This window comes from Ictalurus furcatus, chromosome 5 (assembly GCF_023375685.1).
Source record: "Ictalurus furcatus strain D&B chromosome 5, Billie_1.0, whole genome shotgun sequence".
In the NCBI taxonomy this organism is placed as follows: domain Eukaryota; kingdom Metazoa; phylum Chordata; class Actinopteri; order Siluriformes; family Ictaluridae; genus Ictalurus; species Ictalurus furcatus.
The window spans coordinates 30,380,983-30,406,764 of NC_071259.1; the positions used below are offsets into that span (position 1 = coordinate 30,380,983).

The 25,782-nt window shown below is 40.6% G+C and overlaps 1 protein-coding gene across 4 annotated transcripts; it reads left to right on the plus strand.

The window, feature by feature from the left end:
• Positions 1 to 3,483: 3,483 nt before the first annotated feature.
• irak1 (interleukin-1 receptor-associated kinase 1) lies at positions 3,484 to 25,521 on the plus strand. 4 transcript variants are annotated; one of them, XM_053625717.1, is made up of 14 exons: positions 3,484 to 4,634; positions 7,769 to 7,936; positions 9,130 to 9,261; positions 10,447 to 10,553; positions 11,379 to 11,564; positions 12,575 to 12,639; positions 13,107 to 13,221; positions 16,169 to 16,290; positions 17,157 to 17,364; positions 17,504 to 17,572; positions 17,659 to 17,883; positions 18,216 to 18,681; positions 21,567 to 21,677; positions 25,335 to 25,521. In XM_053625717.1, the coding sequence occupies exons 1-14, from the start codon at positions 4,523 to 4,525 to the stop codon at positions 25,400 to 25,402; spliced, it is 2,154 nt and encodes a 717-aa protein (XP_053481692.1). In that variant the 5' UTR covers positions 3,484 to 4,522; the 3' UTR covers positions 25,403 to 25,521. The 4 variants fall into 4 exon arrangements, with proteins under 4 accessions (XP_053481692.1, XP_053481693.1, XP_053481694.1 ...); XM_053625718.1 differs by having other exon boundaries at positions 16,169 to 16,281; XM_053625719.1 differs by lacking the exon at positions 21,567 to 21,677.
• The last annotated feature ends 261 nt before the right edge of the window (positions 25,522 to 25,782 follow it).

Here is a 25,782-nt window from a genome sequence, read left to right on the forward strand (position 1 = left end):
GATATCTCAGTACTGACATGACATCAAATCATTCAAGAAGAGATAATGAGTGGTTTCTTGCTTCAGCAGTTTGCTATCGTGTGGCAGTCATTTCTGAGGTGTTCTGTACACTCTTTCTAAACAGCTAACCGGTAAATAAGTTCAAATCGGAGACTCTGATAATTGATAACCGCTCTAAATCCTACCTCTAATGGTATGACACTTGCAAATTCGTAACAATTTACATAAATCACATGAACTAAGGTTAAACTTAAGACTTGGTGTTTGTTATGACAAATTGAATAATTTCCCATATTTACCGAAATTCATTGAATAACATCTGATTGCGGTTGCACAATCAATGCACATCCACTATTAAGCAAGTTGTATATAATATTATAGATACTATAAGACCAGGTTCTCAAATTGGGGCCTGTGATTTTTTATTTTATTTTTTTTTTTACGTTTTGTTGTAGTGTTGGAAATCATAAGCCATCATTAGCAAAGTTATTATATATATAAAATATAAATATGTGTTCTGTGAGCGGAAGGTTCGCCAAAATATCAATATACTTATTTAAATAATGAGCCTAATATTTGAATGTTATATCAAATAAATCTAATTTATTCTATATGAATTTTATTATTATTATTATTATTTTCTTTTCAAAGTTAAAGGGGTCCCTGGCAGCAAAATGTTTCGGACCCCCTTCTTATAAGACAAAACAGCATTGTCATGGCCACCATGGACACCAAGAGACTCCGTGAAGTACCACAGACCACAGACTTCAGCCAACGTTCTACAGTTTTGCCGTTGTGGAAGTTTTATCAAGCTGAAAACTGGGTAAGAGGTTGCTGGAGTACAAGGGAGGATTGAAAAAGCACCAGAATGTGTGTTTACGGAGAAAAACGACATCCTGCAAATTTCATTGACACATTAATATGTTAATTAAAAGACCTTAACTATCTCTAACATTCTGACAGCTCTACAGCTTTTAGTTTAATTCCATCAATTCTTTTGTTAATTGATACGACGGACAGGAGAAATATGATCATATCAAAATATGATTAAAACGACCACAGCTTTCCACTCCAACCTCTCTCGTAAACCTGCAGAATTTATTGTTAAAGCAGCTTAAATATTCTTTGACGAATTAACGGTGGATAAAGTTTAATCCCAGTCCAGCAGGGCCGCCATGTTTATGTTTCTATGTCTAACACATCTGACTCAGCGAACGATCGTCCTGATGGTTTTCTGAACATCCAGTTCATCAGTCTGGAAGCTGCAGTTCAGATTATTCAATAAAAGCTAAATGCATGCTTAAGGATCTATATATTGAATTGCGTTAACTTTGTGCACTTTGAGTTAGATTGCTCTGTAATCTACATTTACTGTACAGTGATTATATTATGTTTCTTCTCAATGCACTTTATGCATTTGTGTTACTGAAGCACCTGGTATAGATGTGTCAGGATGTAGTTTTTCTTCTACACTCGTTGTCTTAAAGGAGTAGCTCGCTCTTAAAAAAAACCAAAACAAACAAACCCCAACGTACGCCAGTTTTTAAGTAAACATTAGATAAACGTAACTGTTTGCAGTTTGTATCCAGCTGCAGACCCCTGCAGTACAATGATGTGAAGCCCCAGACAGGGCAGAAGAAGCCCCTGCTCGGCCAGGAATAATTCCCATTTCAAACAAAAGCTTGGCTGTTAAAATGTGGACTGAAATCCTGCTTTGGCAGAAATAAATCGCTCTTTTAAAATGAAAGTATAGTATTGTGTAAATGAAATATAAACGACATATTTCATTCGCTATCTCTCTTTTGTTGTATTAGTTGATACTATAGATAGTAAACGTCACTGGATGTTGTAGCAGTATCATATCGTGTCGAGGCAATAAAATTGTTATAGTGCAAAAACCAGCTCTAATTTCCAGCTCTAATTCAAACAAATACGTTTATATCAATGCGCTCGTTCTAATATGTTTGTTTTTCTAGAGTAACACAGGGACTTCACAGGGACTTGTATGGCAGACGCTCTATGTAGACTAATCTAAGCCGTATAATAAAACTGGATTAAAAAAAATGTGTCGTCATTGAAACGGTGAAGCCTTATTTTAAGGAGTCTCCAGCGTCAGCAATGAGGGATTAATCGTTTATAGCCGCTATAGCGTAAGTGATACATTTTTCATTTATTAACGATTGACACGTTGTGTTTTTTAACAGTTCATAGTTGCCTTTAGTGTTACAAGATGTCCGCCAGACTCGACTCTTCAGGGCAGTGGAGTTTTCACGTTGTGGTTTCTCAGTGCGTTTTTGTGTCTTATTCACTTCGAGAGAGAGAGAGAGAAAAGAGAGAATAGTGAGGGAATGACTAGCTGCTATATTGTAAGTGATAACAGGAACTAATCCCTGCTAAACTTGCTGACCTTTTCTTACTTGCTTAAATTAGATTATGTTGTTAGTTGTTTTAGGACGATAAACCTATTATTTATGTTACGGTTGTAAATATTCAGGTCCGTGCTGTAACAGAAAATTAATCAACACCTTCTGATTCGAGAATTCAAATGTGCAGTGGTATAATTATTGTAATCAACACCAGCTCTATTAAAAGAAGTGTGAATTCGAGCAGTTCATTATATTGAAACCTTAACTACACTTACTACAGGCTGTCAGTCAGTCCGTCATCGCGCTGTCTTTTGTAGTTTGAATGTTTGTAGGATTTTGGAACGGATCCAAACAGGGTTCAGGTCATGGCCTGTGCTGCGTCCCAATTCGCCTACTCTATCCATCCATCCATCCATCCATCTTCTATACCACTTATCCCAGAGGGTCAAACCTATCCCAGGGAACATCGTGCACAAGGTGGGGTACACCTTGGACGGGGTGCCAATCCATCGCAGGGCACAATCACATACACATACACATGGGCATAATCACGCATTCTTTGGTGGGGTCGTGTCCCCCTCAATGTTGAGGCAATACCGATCTGTCCCCCCCAATATACAGTACAAAATATTTTCTATATGTCCCCATTTAATGGACCCTGTCAACGGATCTGTCTTTTCTTCATCTATTCTATTTATTTATGTCTATTCCGTTTTAATATATTTCTGTTTATTAAGGAAAACAGGTGTGTGCCCCCCCTCCAATTGTACCCTCGGTTGCGCCCATACTCAACGCAAGTTCGTTGATATGTTTTAGCAGCTCAGTATGTAAGAAGTGGAGACAGCAGCCAAGTGTAGAAAAGTGCAGCAGAGCATATGAGCTTTTTTTCAGACAGTAAGTAACTAGATACCTAAACAGTAGGTGACCTTAGCTTAGTATAGAAGGCATCATACCATGGCTTGGTTTGTTCTTAAAAATGTCAATTAACTTTTGATATTTGCACACCCACGAAGTAGGCTAGACTAACGTCAGTTCCAGTTTTTGGCCATTAACGTTACATTCACTTGCATATCCTCCTGCCGAGTTCGTCGGACCCCACCCCACCGTCCATACCATGGTTATGCCCTTGCGCATACACACACTACAGACACGCCAATCAGCCTACCTTTGTAGGCTGATTGGCAAAAAGATTGGTAATCTTTGTACCCGGAGGTGCTCCCCTGCAGCAAACTCCACACACACACACACAGCACAGTGGCAGGAATCGAACCCCCAACCCTGGCGGTGTGAGGCGAACGTGTTAACCACTAAACCACCACACACCCCAGAAACGTTCAAATATCTTAAATAGTCTTTCTTCAACTCTAACTTCCTTACTGTTCGAAATATATTTTCAGTGACAAAAAGGACTATACACTGACGTCGAGTTCAACTTATTATTATTATTATTAATTTTTTTTTCTAGAATATCTTCCTTCTTGTTGTAACACATTTTGATATGCAAATTTATTCATTGGTTATGCATATTCATTTGTGGCGTCATCTGGGGACTTCTAGCCATATTGTGATTTTTTTTTTTCTTTCTTTCTTTTCTTCCAAGCATGTATTATCTACTTTCCCTCTGAAAATGCTGGCAGTCCCGAGTTGATATCACTCTGGTTTTAACACCTACTGAAGAGTTATTTTTTCTTCTTCCTACAGACAGCAGTATTGAAATGTCTGGTTTGGTAATAGTGATGGATAGAACCGGTCTCATTGACAAATCAGTTCTTATGAAGAGTGAAGACAGCATGTCCTTTTTTTTCTTTATATTATGTGAAGAAAGGGGAAGTGCAAACAGGCTCGCTATATACCTATGTATAGCTGAGGGGGAAAATACTTGTCAAACATGACACGGGAACACCGACTAGAGGCCTCAAACCTTGTAAAAAGTGAAATGTTTAGCCGCTTCGTCACACAAGTCGGAGTCGAGACTGGGCTTACTCAGTCATTTTTCCTTCAGCCTGTTGCTGTGTGCGTGTGTGCGCGCGCGCGCTTTCTCCCCTTCTACGGCGCTAAATGATTGGGTTTAGTAAGTTATTCGTTCTGTTCAGGTACCAGGAACCGCTTTCTACAAGCTCTTAAACTCTTTCAGCTAGGAAATCTTTTGCTTAGACATGTCAAATTCGACTTTTAATAGCGAATATCTTTACAATTTACCCGCCGCTGTTGTTCATGAATTCACCCGTGTTATGGATTCACTCCCGTATTCAGACTGGCAGAGATTTGGTAAGAGGCTTTTATTATTATTATTATTATTATTATTATTATTGATTTGTATTGTTCGTCTCAAATGGTTTGGCTAACTTTATTTATTTATTTACTTCTAATACTACACCCCTACTCCCTCAAAACAAAACAAACAAACAAAAAACAAAAAACCCAACACCACCACAGCTTATTGAATAGTTTAGTCACGGTAGTCGGTTGACTTCCTCAACTCGAGTGAAAGTTGTCTGTGTAACGCTCAGCTTGGTTGCTAGCTAGCATTACCAGCTGACGTGTTTAGCTTTTAAAAGGAATAAATAAACAAATAGTTTTCATGGGTAGCGAGTGAACATGTTGTTGTGAATTAATAAATCCTGGCAAAAAACAAACAAAAAAAAAACAGCAACACGTCGATAGCTAGCTAAACAAATATTTACCTGACTGACTCAGTGATGTCAGCTGAGTGTATACACGTTTAGCCGACATAGCTAGCTGTCAGAGAATGCTAAATTAACAGATGTAGAGAACATTCGAGAAGATAGTTGAGACTAAGGAAGACTTCGTCCTGAAGGATTTAGGTTCATTTCACTGAGTGCGTGGCTGCATCCCAAATGACTCCATGCTGCCTAGAGAAGTGCATCAGTTTATGTACCCTGCTGTATCTTTAGTGGAACATTAGGACCTGCACTGAATCCAGTGTTCAGTTTAATGGTGTTGAAAACCCATGACATATTACATACACATCGGTCAGTTTAATAGGAACACCCGTACCCCTGCTCACTCGGGTACCCGTGCACATATGCAGCTCGAGGAATTAAAAATCAATCCGTACAGGTGAAGCGCTTCAGTTAATGTTCACGTCCAGCATCAGATCAGAATGAGTGTGGGAATGTGAGTCAAACTCGGTGACTGACTGATGATCTGCTGGGAATTTTCACACAAAAACGCTCTAGACGGAAAGCTGGGGCGGGGGGGACGACAAAGAAAAGAAACCTCCAGTGAGTGTCGGTTCTGTCGGCAGTTGTCGGAGAAGAACGGCTACTGTGGATTCGTTCACGTGAACAGGATGTCTATGGTAACCCAAATGAGAAGAAAAGCACCTCAGAGCGCACACCTGGCCAGAACGCCGATGGGCTACAACTGTAGGTTGATGGGCACGTCGCGGTCCACTCCTTTCGGCCGAGGACAGAAATCTGAGGTCATGGTGTTTTGTGTTCCTGACCTTCAGCTGTCTGGTTTCGGTGAGGCTTTGACGACTGTAGCTTCAGATTCTAGGTTGACAGGAGTGAAACCTGATGCCGTTGTAGCACATCTACACATCTTGGGCATCCTGAAATGCTTTTCTGCTCACCATAGTTGTAAAGAGTGATTATTTCCTATGTGTGTTATAAGGAGCTCGATAATTTACCCGAAACCCCGGGAAATGTCGCTTCTCAGACACGTCATCTATACTTTTATCGTTGTGCGTTTTTAAACTTGGCCAGTTGTTGTTTTTGGTTTTAAGTTGAGCAAGTGTGAAAAGAAAACCCACAGGATGTAACAGAGTCTTTATCGACCTTGGCGGTCTTGGATTATTTTACCCGGGGCGTTTTTAACGTTCGTTGTTAAAGCACGAGCTGTTTAAATCGTCTCAAACTCTCAAGGAAACTGTTAGGAGTCAGTGGGATCAGGAAGACAGCGTTCACGAGTGCTGAAACGGAAAATATTGACGTTTTTAAAGTGCTAGAGAGAGAGATGAAAAGATGTTGGTGAGATTTTGCCAAATTCATTCGTTTATTCATTGTCAGATGGTGCTTTGTCCTGGTCAGGGTCATGGTGGATCCGGAGTCTATCCTAGGAACCCTGGGCATGAGGTGTGAATACACCCTGGATGGACGGCAGTTTATCGAACGCCATCGTGAAAACGCACCATGTTTTTGGTCGTGGGCGGCCACTCCAGAGTTCTTCCCTGAGCTCGGGTTTACTATCTTTGTGGAGTTTCTTACGTTCTCCCCGTGTCTATGTCGGTTTTCACTAAGTTCTCTGGTTTCCTTTGACCCCCCAAAAGCATTCCGGTAAGTGGATTGGTGACGCTAAAATGCCCCTAGTGTGTGAACCTGTGTGTATGGTTCCCATCCGGGGTGCATTCCTGCATCGTGCCCAGGGGTAGGCTCTGGAGATCCACCACAATGGGTGGCTGTGGCTCAGGTGGTAGATCGGGTCGTCCACTAATCGTAGGGTTGACAGTTCGATTCCCGGCCCACGTTACTCCACATCCCGAAGTGTCCTTGGGCAAGACAATGAACCCCAAGTTGCTCTCGATGGCAAGCTAGCGCCTTGCATGGCAGCTCTGCTAACATTGGTGTGTTTGTGTGTGTGAATGGGTGAAAAAGCACTATATAAGTACAGACCATTTACCATTTACATCCCTGACTAAGATAAACCACTTACAGAAGATGAATAAATAAATGCATGAATGAATTCCTTATCTATATATACTATATATAATATTTGTATACTATAATAATCTGTTTAATATGCTCATTTCTCTCCAAGTCATTAATTCGGTCTGATTGGGACTTTAAAGGATTCAACCAGGTTTTTTTTTTTTTTAGTTCGCCACACACGTGAAACGAAATCTCCTGGCAAGTTGCTTCACATTGCCTCACAGCACCGGTTTTCAGTAACATAGAGTCAGTACCACCTGTGAACCTGAGACACTGACTCTCAGTCACTTGAATACAGATTGTGGTATCTATTAAAGTGTGTAAAAAATTATTTATATATTTGTATCTATTACTGCTTCATTTTAAATTTGTTTATGGTTTGCCTTGATGTATACATTTCTTCTTATGCTTTCTTCCCATCTCCCTTCCACGTGTTTATTACTGTACATTATTGTATCAGTCAGTTTTTCCCCCTCACTGTCTGAGTCATTTAATATCCAAACCTCTTACGAAGCTGAGATTTTTACGACGTTAACCCTCAGGTTAGTAGGTCATGGTTAGATTATGGAGAGTTTAAAATAAATAAATAAAAGTCATAAAAGAGTAAGTCAGAGCTTTTCCCTGAGTGAGTGATTCATAATGATATCACAACATTTCCTGAGTCAACAAAGTGAATGTTTTTTCCCTAACCCCCCCCCCCCCCCCCCCTCGTTGTTTTTAACGATCCAGCTTCCCAAGTAATATGTGACCAGACAGAGCTTCGGCTCTTGGAGCAGAGCGGCAGACGGACGGAAACACTAATACACAAATGGGGGTGCAGGAACGGGACGGTCGGAGACCTCATAACCGTCCTGCAAGATTTGGAGCTGTTCAGACCTCGAGATATCATTCTTAAATGTGAGTAGGGGTGATGTTCCACATGTTCTCCCTGTGAGAAATCCTGTGTGGGTTTTCTCTGGGTTTTCTGGTTTCCTCCCACCACCTGCTGCTGTGACAAATCAATTTCCTCCAGTGGTCAATAAAGAACTGTCTATCTATCTATGTAGGTGGATTGGCTCTATATTGGCTCTGTAATTTTTTTTCTCTCTCTCTCTCTCACTTTTGCCCAAGATGTCCTGTTTCTCTGGAAACTTTGTGTACTATGCATAACTTTCACTACATCCCTATACACTCCTCTCCGAAAGTATTGGAACAGCAAGGCCAAATCTATCGTTTTATACGTTGCAGACATTTGGGTTTGAGATAAACATCTACATCTCTAGGTCTTAAACAACTTAAAACATGGCACCGTTTTGTTTGAGCCCACCCATTTTTTTTTTTCAAGTGATCAAAAATACTGGAACATGTGACTGCTTCTTGCCCGCCCAGGTGTGCCTTATTAGTTTGATTGTTTAAAGATGTAATAGTTATGTAATGCGTGTATCACATTCAGAAGAAACAAGCCATTAATGTATATTTGCTGGCAGGTACCTCAGACTCGATCTCTCCGTAATAGCTGTGCTTTTTTGGACTAATCTCGGACTATGTTAGCCATGAAAGGAATAAAAAATTTATATATATATATATATATATACATACATACTTGTAGATCGAATTAGTGTTTCGAGAAACCTTTCGTTATTCGTTTCAGCGCCGTCATTTCAGCTGTCGTTTATAGTTAACATTTCCTTGTAGAAGATTTGCACCGCTAACGTTGTGTTAGATCTTTGCACGTCCAAAACGAGCACTGTTCGATTTTACAACACTGATGCTTTTATTATGTCGAACATGATCGAAGATGGTCGCCGCTAGGAATGTTTTGCTTTGCTAGTTCGATTCCTGACGTTGCTCCAGGCGTACCTGTCTGGGAGTCTGAGAGCATCTGCGCTCTGACTGGGAAAGATGGCTGCCCTCTCTCTATTGATTATTGTCTGGGCACGTAAACATAACTGGGAGAATCACTGATGTCAGATCTGTGCAATGCGATCGGTTAGAATGATTTAATTGAACTTTGTTACTTGACCGGATTGCATACAATTGAAAAAATATAAAAGGTTTTCCAGTGGTTTTCCGATTCATTTCTCTCTCTCTCTCTCTGTGTGTGTATATAGGGCGGCGTATTCCACAGCTGAGCCCAACCTCCCCCAGCTCCCTGCCACCACCGAGCCTCACCCGCAGCAGTTCACCCTCCTCATCATTATTTACCCCCTCTAAAGACGTCACCCGCGCCCTCTCCACTCTAGGTAACTCCTCACTCATGTACGTCATCTGTCAGGCACAAAGGGCTGATACAGTATCGATATCGTGATAAATTATGTTGCAATACACTTTTCTGTTTTATCATTGCGTTCACGATCTGATAAGAACATTATTTTTTTATTGTATAACAGTTTCGAACTCATCAGAGACTGCTGATTTCAAACGTAACATTTTGGACTTAAAATTGTAAAATCTTTTTCAAAAATGTGATTGCGAGCGTACGGTAGCTTCGTGGTTAGCACGTTCGCCTCACAGCTCCAGGGTTGGGGGATTCCCACCGCTGCCCTGTGTTTGCATGTTTTCCCCATGCCTCGGGGGTTTCCTCCCCCACTCCAAAGACATGCATGGTAGGCTGATTGGCGTGTCCAAAGTGTCCGTAGTGTATGAATGGGTGTGTGAATGTGTATGTGATTGTGTCCTGCGATGGATTGGCACCGTATCCAGGATGTACCCCGCCTTGTGCCCAATGTTCCCTGGGATAGGCTCCAGGTTCCCCGCGACCCTGTAGGATAAGCGGTATAGAAGGTGGATGGATGGAAAAATGTGACTGCAGATTATTATTTGAACCTTTTCAGTGTTCAATACAACTACCATTGAACAAACTATTTAAGTTTCTTTTTTGTATATATATCATATATACAACATCAGTGTTGTGATATTTTTTCACATCATTGAGTCTTTATGTGTATTAATTTATATTATTCTTCTTTTTTTTTCAACCTGTGTATCACCTCTAAACCCACCTTCTGGTGTATTCTAGTTTAGTCCCATTTTAGGCTCTCTTGCTATATAAATGCAAGAAATTATTTGACTTTATTTCAGTTAAAGTTGTTGTATAGCTATAATTTTCGTTATTTGCATTATTTTTAATGCAGACGGTCGCTGTCTTGTCTTTGCTTTGTAATTCATAGCAAAAAGAAAAAACAGCACTACCTTTGAGTCCAAAAAACCCCCCACAATGCAAGCACTGTGTTTTTCACAGTAGTTACAGACTCTTCAGTCAGGATGTAACAATAGCTACGTTTCCTATGACCTCAATTTACAACATAAACGATTTCCTCCATTATAATCCCACCTGTTTGTTTGGTGCTCGAGTGGTGGTGTTTCTTTTAATTTTATTATTTTTTTTATAGCCCACTGCAGCGTTCTGTTTTTGTTTGTGTCCTTAGAGAGCAAGCTGCTACCCAAAACTGGAACTGGACCTCCACCCCCTGATCTGACCAGGACATGTCCCTGTCCACCATCAACCGTTTTAAAAGAAAGTAAAAAAGAAGAGGTAAATATATTCAGTTTGCCCTGACACTAGGCATGTGCTGCTAATCCATCGTATTATGACACGTTATGATATTTAGCACGCTCGCTATTGTTATCGCGGAGGCTCCGGCATCATCACAGCCTCGTGCGATGTGATTGGTTGAGCCGGCGATCGTAAGTTTGTGTTCTGACGTTGCCACGTCCCTGCCCAGAGGTCCAACAGAGCAAAATGGGCTGTGCTCCCAAAATGGGTGGGAGGTGTGGAATTACACGCTCTTTCTCTAGCCAATCATGAGCTTCTGGGGAGATTTTGCCTAACTGCTGGGTGGGAATTTGTGGAATTAAATTGGTGCCAAAACGTAACTTTTCAAGAAACGAAAAATATACAATGAGAGCGAGGGGGAAAAAAACACTCCGAAACTGAAAACAGTGAACTCGGTGGCAAAAATCGAACAATGTCTTTAAATGAACAGCGTTCTTTGGTAACAGTTTTCGAAGCTTCCTTTTCGCTAATCACGGTTTATGAATGCGCTGCCAGAGTTTTTGTTTACGTTCGCCATTCTGGCACAAACCATTTAAAGATCATGTTAAATTTTCGCCCCTGAGTTCACTGTTTTCAGTTTCAGACTTTTTCTTCTTTCTTGTTGTATATTTTTGTTCGTTTCTTTAAAAGTTACGTTCAATACTTTTGGCACAAATTTAGTTCTGTAGGAACAAAATCAGCCAAGGGAGGGGAAAAAAAACTATTATTTTGAATTTAGAGCTTGCTGGATTCAACTTCACCTTCAAGAGCTGGTGTTTTCCTTTGATATATAATTATAGCCTTTTGTTATAATTCTATTTGCAGCGTTCTTGCGATAGCTGTGCAGTTCAGTCGCCGCCGTTCACGGGCGTCATGTGCTGGCCGTTCAACGAAGTGCAGCGAGGTACGGACAATTTCTCCGCAGCCAGGCAGATCGGAGAGGGAGGTTTCGGCCACGTGTACCGCGCCTCCATGAGGAACACAGACTTTGCGGTAAAGAGGCTCAAAGAGGCAAGTGGACGGACAAACGAACGAGTAGATAAGTATGGAATAAAACACTCGGAGGTGTGCTGTTCTAGGAAAATAATTAACGACGGGACGGCATGATGTAGCTCGACACGAAACAGAAAGGTGATTAATTTCTGAGCTGGGGCGCACGGTGGCTTAGTGGTTAGCACGTTCGCCTCACACCTCCAGGGTCGGGGGTTCGATTCCCACCGTGGCCCTGCGTATGCGGAGTTTGCATGTTCTCCCAGTGCTGCGGGGGTTTCCTCCAGGTACTCCGGTTTCCTCCCCCAGTCCAAAGACATGCATGGTAGGCTGATTGGCGTGTCCAAAGTGTCCGTAGTGTATGAATGGGTGTGCGAGTGTGTATGTGCTTGTGCCCTGCGATGGATTGGCACCCTGTCCAGGGTGTACCCCGCCTTGTGCCCAATGCTCCCTGGGATAGGCTCCAGGTTCCCCGTGACCCTGAAAGAGGTATAGAAGATGGATGGATGGATGGATTTTCGAAGCTACAATGACTTTTTATCAGTTTATGGTTGTATTCAAGGTTGTGGAACATCCTTGAAAGAACTTGGCTCTTTTTTGTTGCTCTTTTCATGTGAGAAAGTCCTGAAGACTTTTCTGTCAGAGATAAAGCTGTACCTTTTAAGTTCTCTAAGTGTTACTGATGCTGGAAACTCCTTCCATAAAGAGACATCTCCTCACAGAACTTTTTTTAAAAAATGTATTAAATTATTATTAAATTCATTAAATTAATCCAATTATTCGGAGCGTCCCAACAAGTCCCTGTGTAAGTCATTACTCTAGAAATGCATTAGAAGCCGTAAATATCGTTAGAGCTGCTGTTACAGAAAATAATCAACACCTTTTGACCAATCAAAATCAAGAATTCAGCAGCAGCTGTGGCCTTTTTATAATTAATTTTTTTTGGTAAGCTTTTTGTTTTCAGCAGTGTGTCGTTTGGATGGTGCCACGTGTCTTGTCCATTAATGAGACACTCTTAATGTCTTCAGCAGGATTCCCATATGGGCTGGAGTGTGGTGAAGGAAAGTTTTAAGACTGAGGTGGAAAGACTCTCACAGTAAGAAGCTGTCTCTTTCTCTTTCATGCTTGCTTTGGCAGCGGCTTCGTTCATCTAGCACTTTCTTTTTTTTTCCCCTCTCTCTTCCTTTCACACTCCTTTAGGTGGCATTGGCCACAGATTTAAAAAAAAAAAAAGAGAGAGAGAGACTTTATATCTGTGTCAACGAACACACAGTGACAGAGGGACTTTCCCATCTGAAATTTTCCTTGTACAGACCACATGGGCCGGATCCAGAAAAAAGAAAAAAAAATGAAAGTCTTCTGCCTATCCACCTCCCTTGTTGTGGTCAGTTACTTTTTGCTTGACTCTCAGTTTGGGTCGTTGGGGCTTTCACACTTTGCAACCTTTTTTTTTTCCCTTTTTCTTTTTCCCCCCTTGCTTTGCACTTTTGCACTTTGGTTCCTACTTGTCTTTCAACATGAAAGCTCCACTAAGGCCTGATTTATTTTATTTATTTATTTTAGGTATCGACATCCAAACATAATGGACTTGGTTGGTTACAGTGTGGAAGGTGGAGCATACTGCCTTATTTACGTGTACATGCCCAGCGGTTCTCTGGAGGACCGGCTGCACTGTGAGGTAAATCACCGTCTTCAGTGGAAATTGTCTGTCCTGCTGACGTGCTCTTATTTACAGTTTATATCGTATTGTGGTTAAAGAAATTCAGGTTTGAACCTGATGATTGATCAAGATGGAGAAATAAGTAGCCCCGACAAGAAGTGTACATGTCAATTATTTGTAGTTGCACGGCGGACAAAATGGGCTCAGGAAGCTTGAGTCGTCAAGCTACTTCAAAATTTAGATAATTTTTTTTTCTTGTTCAACAACCAGTGACTGGAGGGAAAAACCTTACTCGCTTACTCACCATGGTGCGATACACGTCAATTCTGTAGCTATAGCACGTTATATATATATATATATATATATACTGTTCTGAATCACACCACCTGCTGCACCACACACATCGTCATTTACTACTCAGGAGCGTGTTTTCACACCTGGCTCGTTTAGACCGTTTGTTTCGGACCCTGGTGCGTTTTTCTCCCTTGGATCCTTTCGTTTAGACGTATGCGAACGTGCCAGTCGTGCTCGGATCCACACAGAAACAGTTCAGGTGGTCTCGGCCCGATACGATAGCAAACGATCTCTGGAGCGACTCGCTTGTGGTGAGAGAGCCGTCCGACCCGACGGTTCAAAGAACCGGCCTGTATAACTTTCACACGAATGCCCATAACAAATCGTTTATATGATCGTAAAGGTTTTACAATTATGTTTACTCACGATCATATTTAAATAATGTTTTTGTTACCCTCGGGGAACACGAAGCAATGGGAGGGTTAAACATTTCATGAAATCTTGAAAAGCAATTTTTATTTTTTAAAATTTTTTTTTTTTTTGTTAAGGACGCAAACACTGTGCGCTGCTACCATAATGTGAGTCTCTTTCCGAAAGGGAAAATGACTACGGCTGACTCGTTCCCTACACAGGAACATGTATATGCTCATTTTTGTGTCCGTGTTATCGCACTTAACTAGCTAACTAGCTCACCGTACTTTATTACATTATGTTGTACTGATTCGAATCATTATCGCGTTTATATACTGTTTTGACGTTTTAGACTTGTTAAGGGTGCGTCTCAATAAGCTCCCTGAGTTGTGAATCAGTATATCGTGTACATAAGGACCCTGGATCACTACACGTTGGGACACCGCTAACTCAATTTCTGGCGAAAACTTTTTTTTTTTTCCTACGTACTTAAAACGTACTTTTCTACGTACTTTTTTTTTTCAAAAAAAAAAAAAGTGTTTTTATCATATAAATTTGTTAGCTTAATCACATGCATTTCTGTCATAATATGTCAAGCAGGATCGATCAAGCTAGTGCATTTAAATAACAATTTAAAAACTTAAAATTAAACAAACTGTGTGTATATATAACTGTATATGTATATAGAAGGTCAAATAAAGTTAAACGTAAGTAATCATTCGAGAGCTACAACAAAGATTACGAGCTACTTGCATTTGTAGGCGAAGTTGGCCGAGAGTTGAAAACATGACGTCGTTTCTAGTCGGGAAACATAGTGAGCATTGACACACCCTGGTTTTTGTGGTGCATCGTGTTTTTATTTATTAATTTTTTTAAGAGCGCGAACGGAAGGATTTTGCGATTGAGAAAGCCCTTAAAATGGCCGACTCCCTGATCAGTGGCCTGACTGCTGAATTAGGACGCTGATTGAGACGCACCCAAAGTGTGCACTATTTACTCATTATATACATTTTTACAGAAGAAAAATATTTTTACAACATTTCCATTTAGTTCGATTAGGAGATATATTATGAATCCTGTGACTTTCGGCGTTTGCATTTTCACTGGAATTTTTCATTTGTATGCTGATGTGACTCGTGGCCAAAAAAGATTTGAATGTTGATTGGCGCTATTTTAATATCGTCATTTATAATAAATATAATTTTTTATCATTAAATATCATTAAATTTTATCCCCCCCACCCTTGTTGTTTTGCACTGGGACTTCCATGCTAATGAAATTTTTTGTCAGTAGATATCTGCCTTGAACCAGATCCAGTTCTTCGGTGATGTCATACAGGCCTACTCACAACGAAACTTCCAAAGCAGAAAGTTCAACTCTTTAGAAAAGTGCAGAGTCATGTTGAGGACTTAAGTTGTGTGGTGCAAAAGTCAGAACACCCGACATGGCTGAGGAAAGACTTTATTAGTGAGCATATATGAGGAACTGTATATCGCATCGAAATGTTCCGATGTTGCGATGTAACTAAAAATAACAGCTTGGTTATTTTTGAGAAGTTCACTGATGAGCAATGTGACGTGACATCCCAGATCAACTGGGGCTGCATACAGTCACATCTCACACACAAGCAGCTCAAAATCTCTTGGTTTTTGTTCCTCCAAAGCTACAGTGAAAGCAAACCACCAGTCTTTTCATCACCAGTCTTTATTTCATCTCTTATTGCTGATGCTCAATAATAAATCGGCACTAGAGAGCAAGCTAGGCTAGTTAGAGTTGGCGTATAAATAGTGTGAAAGGATCCTTAGAGTAATCGCTAACAGTGTAATATTGTGGGTCAGCTGCTTTGAAGAGCTGGAGTAACTTTTAATAGACTAATTCATTAGTGATTAGTGATGCTGTACAGCGATATTATACAGATATTATACAATTCGTTTAAAATCATTAGTCTGAAACTAAGATCACACAGTTTTATGATGTTCAAAGCCAGGATATGATGATTTCGCCATGGATTGATGGAATATAATTCGATTGATCTCTCCAGTGAATAACTGAATAAATTACATTTGGCCATTTACAAAAAAAATAAAAGTCTCGATTTATGCGCTTTAAGAGTAGGATTTGGGTAGCAGGTGCTGCGTATGCACAGAAGTCTGTACGCTTTACACGGCTCTGGAAAGTCATCACTTCGATGTATCTTTACAAGGGATAATTATTCGGCTCCTTCCCAAGCTGATGTTCTGGGTTTGTTCGTGTCTTTCAGAGTGGCTCTGCCCTCTCCTGGTCACAGCGTGTTAAAGTGGTGTTGGGGTCGGCGAAAGCTATTCAGTACCTTCATTCCTGCTCTCCCGCACTCATCCACGGAGACGTCAAAAGGTACGGCAGGTTTGTTTTTGTTTTAGTATCTTGATTTTAATGTTCAGGCAATTCAGTGTCGTCTTTAACGCAGTGCCGAAAAAGTTCCTCAAAACTTCTGTCTCTTCACGCAAAATTATTTTGTTTCTACTCCATAACATATTTTCTTTCTTTTATTTTATTTATTTTTTTATTTGGGGATTTTTAAAAAATATTTTATTACATACGTTATATAGTGGCCTTGGGTATTAGAAATGCATGATATAAATTGAAGAAGTAAAACAAATGAATAAATAAATATGTGAATGAATGAGTAAGCAGATAGATAGATAAAGACCCCGGGTCTGCTGTCTTTATACAGTACGAGAGCGGCCTCTAGAGGCGAAATAAAAACTAACGCTGACAAATTTTGTTGTGTTATTTGAAGTGTTTTTTCATTCATTTTGGATGTGTCTATTTTTATTTGTTATTTGGCGTGTTACTTTTTGGTTTAGTTTGGATGTCTACCTTTTATTTACTTTAATATTTATTAATAAGCAATGCATTAATATTTATATGTTTATTTCATTTAAAAACGTACAGGACATTTTCATGGTGCAGTCAGTACTGTTTATTTTTGTAATACTGTTCAGCAGTATTTTACTTTGAGTGTTATGTTTTCATTCAGTATTAGTTTTTATAATTATCGGTTGATTATTCCTTTATCGGCAGGTTCTGCCCAACTTAGTTATCTGTAAAATCCACTATCGGTTGACCATAGATATATAGATATCTATATAAAGGGAGACTAAACAACAGCACAGAAAGTAAAGTCCGTGACATTTGTTGCCATGACATTATAACTGTTTAATTAAAGAAAAACATTTTGCAACCGTTATCCCTCCTCCTCGCCCCAGTTCCAACATTCTCTTAGGGGAACATCTGGACCCGAAGCTGAGCGATTTTGGCCTGGCGCGGTTGTGTCGTAACCCCAGCAGAACACCAGGGAAGACGAGCAGCGTGGCTCAAACCTCTACGGTGCGCGGCACCCTGGCGTACCTGCCCGATGAGTACCTGAAAGATGGCCAGCTGGGCATGGAGATCGACGTTTACAGCTTTGGAGTGGTACGAGCCGCCGCGTCTGAGATTAGTGCTCACGAATCATTAGTAACTCATAATAAACTGCCGGTATGATCAGATCGCATGCCGAATCGTCGATGTGTTTCACATATAAGCAGGTAAAACGTTAAAACGTTCCCCTCAGGTGTTGCTGGAGGTGCTGACGGGCCGAAGAGCTTTAGAAACCAGCAGCCAGTCAAAGAATGTTTACCTGGTGAGAAAGTACACCAGCTTTACACTCACAACATACTCCAGCTCTCGCTCGCAGGACAAAACCCAAAGAAAATGTTTTTTGTGCAGAAAGACCTGGTGTCGGAACTGGAGGACGATGGGAAAAGTTGCAGCAGAAGTAAGGACACTCGAGAGCTCTCCAATTCACAGGCGGCGGAGAACATCTGGAAGAAGCATCTGGATCCGTGGCTGATGACGGACGGAACGCCTGGCCCTCACAGGTCGAAAGAAATCGCTCAGTTGGCGTGTCGCTGTTTAGACCGCCGGAGAAAGAAAAGGCCTCCGATGACTGAGGTGGGACAAAACGGCCATTTTGGCCATCGCACCGGCCGTAGTGGTGTGATGTTTGTTTTATGTTTGATTTACCTTTTTTTAAGTCATTTCTATGCAAGAAAACAAATGTTTATGTCACATTTACAACCATAAAAGTCATTATGCAAACTTAATTAAATAAATAAAGTGTTTTTTTATAAATAAGTATTTTGAACTGTTTACAGCTACATATGCAAATTATTAGATTATCGATAACAGACATATAAATTCATTTGAATAAATCATAACATTTGCAGTTGATATTGTCTTTAATACAAAGTTTGCTATTTGATCTGTTTTATCTCCCCTTCCAGGTCTTCAATACTCTCCTGCATGTGCATACAGGCCTGGAGGCTTTAAACGGAACGGTCACGGTCAGAACGTCTCCTTCTCCTCCTCCTCCTCATCTGTCTTGCCCGATGCCTCTGCGCTCCGATAAGTCTGTGGACTCTCTCTCTCATCAGTTCTCAAAGCTCGGCCCTCAGGAGAACACTTTCTGGTGCTCGCACAACCACAGCTTCCCACGCCCCCCTTCCGCAGTCACTTGCTCAGATCTCCCTGAGTCAAGAAGGAGAGAAGAATCGTGGGACAGTCGCTATTCCTCCTCTCGTGTGCCGTGTGAATCGGATGAGAGTCAAGGCTATTCGCAGTATCTCGTGCCAGCGTGCACAGCACAGGGAAACACGTCTCAGCTGTGGCCTGAGGGAAACGGCCATATCAAGAACACGCAGTCAAGCAGCTTCTCGGGAGTTCCACCGAATCCTTCGAGTGTCGCCTCAGGTAAAAGTCTTTATTTCTCTTTGTGAAAAACCAAAACAAACCCTGGGCACTCAAGAGATCAATATTCCTCTAGGACAGTTTACCCAAAGCAAATTGTTCATTCTTAAAGGAAAGGTCCACCCTGAAACATTAGAGATTCTGGCTGCTGTATTTTTGTTATTCCTCGAGAGAACCTAAGTTGTATTCAGAGATCCAGAATGCATTGCAGCTACACAACTCAGTTGCATTGAGTTACAACGGAGACCGGGCTACTTAGCGGCTAGTTAGCGATCAAACAAGATGACGAGCGTGATGACGACGTCGACGACGGCGGTATTAGCATGAAAGGTGACATTTTCCGAGTGAGCAAATAAGGAGGACGGACTAAAGGACTAAAGCGCCGCTGCATCACTTTGCTTAAATAGAGATGAAGCAAGGGCTAACAGTGTGTCCGTGCCCTCCTGGGAAGTACATATTACCGACACGCCCAAAACTCAAAGAATACGATCTTTCTTGAACGCGCCATAAAACCACTCTCAGCGGTAGTCCAATGGCATTGTGGGTAATGTAGGAAACCGTTAAAATGAAAACAGACCAATATGCTAATGAAAGAAGTTTAAACTAAAAACATTTCATTATAAAATAAACCTTGGATGCCATTAAATGCCTCAAATTAATTATAAATATTGACATCCAGGCTGTTCTGGGTGGATTTCTCCTTTAAGGCCATTTCAGTGTTTTAAAGTGAGAATTTTTAGCTACTAAATTAGGCAGGGGTAAAAACGGTTCTCTTTTTGGCACCAGGAACGTGCTGAAATTAAATTGAGGAAGCGATGACGTTGGATCGATGGAGCAGGGGATCATTTTATTGCCATAACAGCCATTCAGAGTATCGAAAAACCGCAAATCATCACCACGAGTGAATCTATAACCCTGTTTACACGGCACCTTGACAAGTAATTCTTCCGATTGCATGTGCAACCGCAAATGAAGTTCTTTATTTTGATATTATTTATCAGATGTGTAGTGGTTTGATCGTTTCAGGATAGAGAGCTCTGGGATTCTTGCAGGCAGATGCTGACTATTTATTTATTTATTTGTTTGTTTGTTTGTTTATTAAGCCTGCTGCTACTCCTTTTTTAGTACCATATCCAGATGTTATAACGACGGCTACAGGGTATACCGCCTCTTTTATATGCACGTATGCCACAATATCACGCGACTGTTCATTTTCTAGAAATACAGTCAGGTCCGTAAGTATTTGGACAGTGACACAATGTTCGTAATTTGGGGTCTGTACACCAACACGATGGAGTTTAAATGAAGCAATCAAAATGGGATCGAAGTGTAGACTTTCAGCTTTAATTCAAAGGGTTTAACAAAAATATTGCATTAACCGTTTAGGAATTACAGCCATTTATTACATTTACATTTTTATTTATTTTTTGGTCCCTCCATTTTCATAGGCTCAAAAGTAATTGGACAAACTAAGATAATCATAAACGTTAGGATTATTTTTAATACTGCCTGAAATCTGGAACCCACAGACGACATCAAATACCGAGTTAACATTAGGTTAACAATAATTTATTAAACGCCTTGGAATTAAAGCTGAAAGTCTACACTTCAATCACATCTCAATTGCTTCGTTTCAAATCCATCTTGGTGCTGTACAGAGGCAAAAATACGAAAAAATTGTCACCGTCCAAATACGTGTCTAGAAGTTGTTATTTTGGTTAAATTCTACATCCGAGTATGTAATGGCTCAGCTCTCAAATCAGCTGAATTGAAGCGGGCGAAGTCCATAGGGTTCACGGGGGGGGGGGGTCATTGAACCAACAGGTCAGGGGTTTGTTTTTCCAAACCACAGTAAAGGGAAAAAAAGGGCTGTTTTTTTTTTTTTTTTTTTCTTCTCTTTTTTTTTCAGAACGTCTTTTTGGTCAGGAATCGTACATTAATGATTGTTTACAGAATGTATGATAATGAATGAATGAATAATCCCATTGTGACAGAAACCGTCAACATCTATAGTTTAGCTATAGTATTTACGAATTCTTATTTCTAGCTAGCCCTCCTCGATCATACAACAGCTACCAAGGGGAGGGTGGAGACATGTTCCAACCACCATGCTATTCGAACTGCTGCTTGTGCTGCGTCACAGGGTTATACACTCACAGGAATAACGCTACCTGCCCCCTTCCACATACGTAACCTCACAGAAGCCTGCAATTGGCTAGTGAGTGAGAGTATGCCATCCATCCCACCCTGAGAGCACAACCAGTTTTGGCTATTGTCTCGTCCACCAACACGCCCTTTATGGCCAAATGTATGTGAACACCTGACCATCACACCCTTATGTGCACGTTCCAGGTGGTTCCACACTCTTCTGGGAAGGCTTCCCACTAGATTTTGGGGTGTAGCTGTGGAGGTTTGTGTTCATTCAGCTACAAGAGCATTAGTGAGGTCAGGTACTGATGTTTGGTGAGGAAGTCTGGGGTGCACTTCATCCCAAAAGTGTTCAGTGGGATTGAGGGTAGGGCTCTGTGCAGGACACTCGAGTTCTACACTAACCTTGACAGACCGTGTCTTCATGGACTTCGCTTTGTGCATTGTCATGCTGGAACAGGTTTGTGTCTCTTCGTTCCAGTGAAGGGAACTTGTAATGCTACAACATACAAAATATAATTGTGTGCGTCCAACTTTGTGGCAACAGCTTGGGGAAGAACCACGTATGAGCGTGATGGTCAGGTGTCCACAAAATTTTGGCCATGTAGTGTATATATTAGGGTTTTTGTGGTGAAATTTTCTCTCTCTCTCTCTCTTCCTGCTGGGCTTTTCTTGTTAGCAATGACGTGGACACCTCTGCTCTGTGCTCATGCTCGGATTTCCTTCTCATGTCTTTGCAGATGACCGAGTTATTATTAATCCATTCAGACAGCGCTTAGTTGAGAAAATGGCACTTTACGAGGAAGGTCGAATCCTGACATCAGACCTCTTCTCTTCAGGCGGTGCATCAAGTAAGTCATGCAGGTGAAGTGTGACTACAGGTCCTAAAAACACATGCAGAGGGAAGCCTAACTTGTATATAAGACATGCATGATATCATTTGCATTCTTTACTTTTGAGATGTTATTTTTCCTAAATGGATGGCTTGCAGAAAATATCGCTTCAAGACAGAAAGAGATTCCCAGTTTACACTGTTTAGAGTTCAATATAAGCCCCCTAAACACTAAAAAATTGGTCAGATGTGTCATTTTTTTCACCCGATACTCGGTTACGCCTCCCCTGGCCCTAATAACAGGACTAATCCTGTCAGGTGAGGATTCCACCGCTGTCTTGAACCCGCTGTTCCAAATAACATCATGAGTAATGTCACGGAGGACGATTATTTCACAGTGTCTCGAGTGTTCCGTCATACTCATTGAGCAAGTTATAACTCTAACGCCCTATAGTCATCATCCTGGAGCGTAGGAACGTCAGTGTTGTGTTCTGATGGATATGAAGCACAAACGGGAACTTTAAAATCTGACCGGTTTGTCCTTGGACATGCATCTGTTTTAATCTGTGGAGCTTATCTAAGGGATGACTTGGATACAAACCATACAGACTGCACTGTGCTGAACATTTCTTGTCATTTGGTATCGTGCTTTTCTACTGGACTCTGTGTTATGGAATGTTATGGTAGTAAATCTGTGATGAAACATTTTGTTTTTATATCCATCGCCGTATTGACTACCCTTCTTTCCAGGGTACCACGACAAAGTAAAGCAGATCATTGTTTGGTTGGTTTAAAAGAATTAAATAAATAAAAATCGCCACTAAATTGTCATGATTTGTCAAATCGGACAATCTAGGCCGGCTAGGACATGCCACTGTATGTTATATAGTGCACTATATTGCCAAACATTTGTGCACAAATATGTGCTTGTTGAACATCTCATTCCAGATGTATTCCTCCTTTGCTGTTATAATACGCTCCACTCTTCTGGGAAGGCTTTCCACTAGGTTTTAGAGCGTGGCTGTGGGGATTTGTATTCATTCATCCAAAAAAAGCATTAGTGAGATCAGGCACTGATACCTGGAGTGCAGTCGGCATTCCAGTTCATCCCAAAGTTGTCAGGTGGGGTTGAGGTCAGGGCTCCGTGCAGGACTCTCGAGTTCTTCCACTCCAATCTTGGCAAGCCATGTGTTCATGGACTTCACTTTGTGCACAGGGGCGTTGTCATGCTGGAACAGGTTTGGGCCTCTTTGTTCCAGTGAATGGAAATTGTAATGCTACAGCATACAAATACATTCGGTATGTATGTACATTCGGTATCTTCAAACTTTGTAGCAAGAGTTTGGGGAAGAACCAAATATGGGTGTGATGGTCAGGTGTAAACATACACTACCGGTCAAAAGTTTAGACACACTCATTCTTTATTATCCCCCCCCCCACATTTTATAATAATAATAATAATAATAATAATAATAAAGTCATCAAAACTCTGGACTAACACAAATGGAACTATGGGAATTTATCCAAAATAATTTAATAAAAGCATCTTCAATGTAGACACCCTTTTCGCCTAGAATTTCCAGAAATTTATTCTTGACATTTTCTCGACCTATTTCTTGAGGAATTTGCCTGAGATGCTTTTTAAACAGTATTAAAGGAGTTCCCACCTACGCTGGACACTTATCGGCTGCTTTTCGGAATATTTTGCTCCGAGTCGTCCGTTTAAAAAAATAAAAATAAAAAAATAAATATTTAAATTTAAGATCATGAGAAACATTTCAGTCAAGTGTCTCCAAACTTTTGACTGGTAGTGTATAGCATTTGTCAAAATAGCCAACTGCATACAGTATTTTACTATTTAGAACAGTATACATTCCTATAATTCTTAGTACAATGAAAACCCCCGGAAAGTTTCTTTTAGTCTGCTTAAAGCCATTAAAAGCCAACAGATACAAATCCGGTACCTCAGGTTTGCGATTTAAGCCCCTTTTACTCCAGATGTGACTCTGCAGTGCTTTTTATTTTTATGTCTAATTCACCTCTCACATTTTATGTCAAGGTTCCATTCATTACTATAAATGTGTTAATCTAATCAAACCGATGCTAGAGAGAGCACTAGTGCTACTACAGCAGAGCTACAGGCTGAAACACTGAGCTGACATTGACCTTTTCTGCGCATTGTTTCTCTCTTATACCACAGCGCAGCCGAAATTCTCGCATCCAATTGGTCAGAAGGCGCGGCTCGGACAATAGTCCCGGCTGTAACACAAACAACAGGTTTACGTTAATGCGCTCGTTTATATTAACACGATATTGTTTCTATAGTAACCGCTCGTACACAGGGACATGTATGGCGGATGCTCCACGTAATCTAAGACAAATAATAAACAGATGTGTCATTTTAATAAACTATCGACAATTGTCGATGTAGTATAGTTTTTTTTGTTGTTGTTAGGAGACGTTTATGTAACAATTCAACTTTTTTTTGGCATTATACTAATACAAGGGTTGTACAGTATGAGGAAACACTATCGAGTTACTTCTCGGGTGCAAGATGATGGACAATGACGGTAGTCAAAAGACAGACAATAGGTGCTTAGACAACGAATACAAGATATGTGCAACGAACAGTAAGTGTAGGTCAAAGGGAAGGAGTCACGGTGCTCTGTAAAATTCCCACAGCACGAGAAAGTGTTCAGGACAGAGGAGTTTACGTGTTCCAGTTTCTCAGTAAAACAACAAGCTGAATTTTTGACTTAGTAACTTTGAGAGTTTGCTGAAGGAGCAACTGTTTTTTTTTTTGTTTTTTTTTTTTAATAACGTAAGTCAAAACAGGAACTAACTCGTCTTGTGGATATTTCATAACACACAAAATGTAAACACAAACAGCGAATACACATGGGTTGCGTAATCGAAGAATTTCCTGTTGTTTACCAGATTTTTCTAAGTATTCGCTGAAAAATTCTGAAAGCTATCCGCCCTTTTGACGGATGCAACATAAGACAGCCAGTCTCGGCGTGCACGGTAACAGTCTTCCATCATAGACCTAGAACATCAAAACCGTTCTAGCAGCGCTTCTTTGAACTACGCGGTTCTATACGTCCATCCATCCATTTCCTGTACCACTAATCCCAACCACACAGGGTCGCGTGGAGCCTGGAGCCTTTCCCAGGATATAACGGATATATAACGTCTATCGAGCACATAAATGGGAGGAACGTTAAAAAAATGCTCTGTGATTATAATGTTGCGTTAAAGGCGATTTTCCCCATCGTTCAAAAAAATTTCACCGAATGTCCGTTCATTAACTCTAACAAATATAAGAATATTATAAATAGGCAGAAAACACATCCCTTCTTCACATAAAACCAAACGCTGAGTAAAATCTGAAGTGTCTGGCAAACGGATACAGGTTCCAGAGCAGATCTGGACTTGGATTAGTAACCATACCACGACGTAACACACCGTCCAGTGGAATAGTGTTGTTTGAACAGCAGGACATTTAACAAAGGCTGGTAATGCATATTCAATATATTTGATATTTGTCCATATTGTTGGAAATGTTGCACTTGCGCTGATAGACTAACGCCTTATATTTAGTTAACTTCTTAATCTGTGTTTAGATATTGTGTGTTTTTAATGCAGTAGTTTAATGACTTATGTTGAACCATTGCAGATGGAGCGATGAACACACGACCACAGGAACCAGAGGAGAGCGACGAGTTTGCTAGCAGCTTAGCCTAGACCACTCAAACTGATCTCTACTGACTCATTCCAACACTTAAGAGGAAATCGGGCACGAGGTGCTTAGCTGGTCAGGATTTCCCAACACCAAACGTTCTCAACACCAGAATGGTGACCTACTAACAGTTTTATTAATACTATATATATATATATATATATATATATATATATATATATATATATATATATATATATATATATATATATATATATATATATATGATTTTTTTTTTTTTTTTTTAAATGTTGGAAGGAAATTGTGCTGCCTAACCACTGGACAATGGCACCTCTATGAATCAGGACATAAACCAGTGTGGGATTTAAGGGGACACTGGATAATAGACTTTATGCTAAGTTTAATCCCAGATCCTGCAATCTCT

Coding starts and splice junctions, on each gene's coding strand:
- irak1 (XM_053625717.1), top strand. CDS start 4,523: ATGTCAAATTCGACTTTTAATAGCGAATATCTTTACAATTTACCCGCC. Junction 4,635..7,768: donor TTCAGACTGGCAGAGATTTG/GTAAGAGGCTTT, acceptor TTAACGATCCAG/CTTCCCAAGTAATATGTGAC. Junction 11,565..12,574: donor CGGTAAAGAGGCTCAAAGAG/GCAAGTGGACGG, acceptor TGTCTTCAGCAG/GATTCCCATATGGGCTGGAG.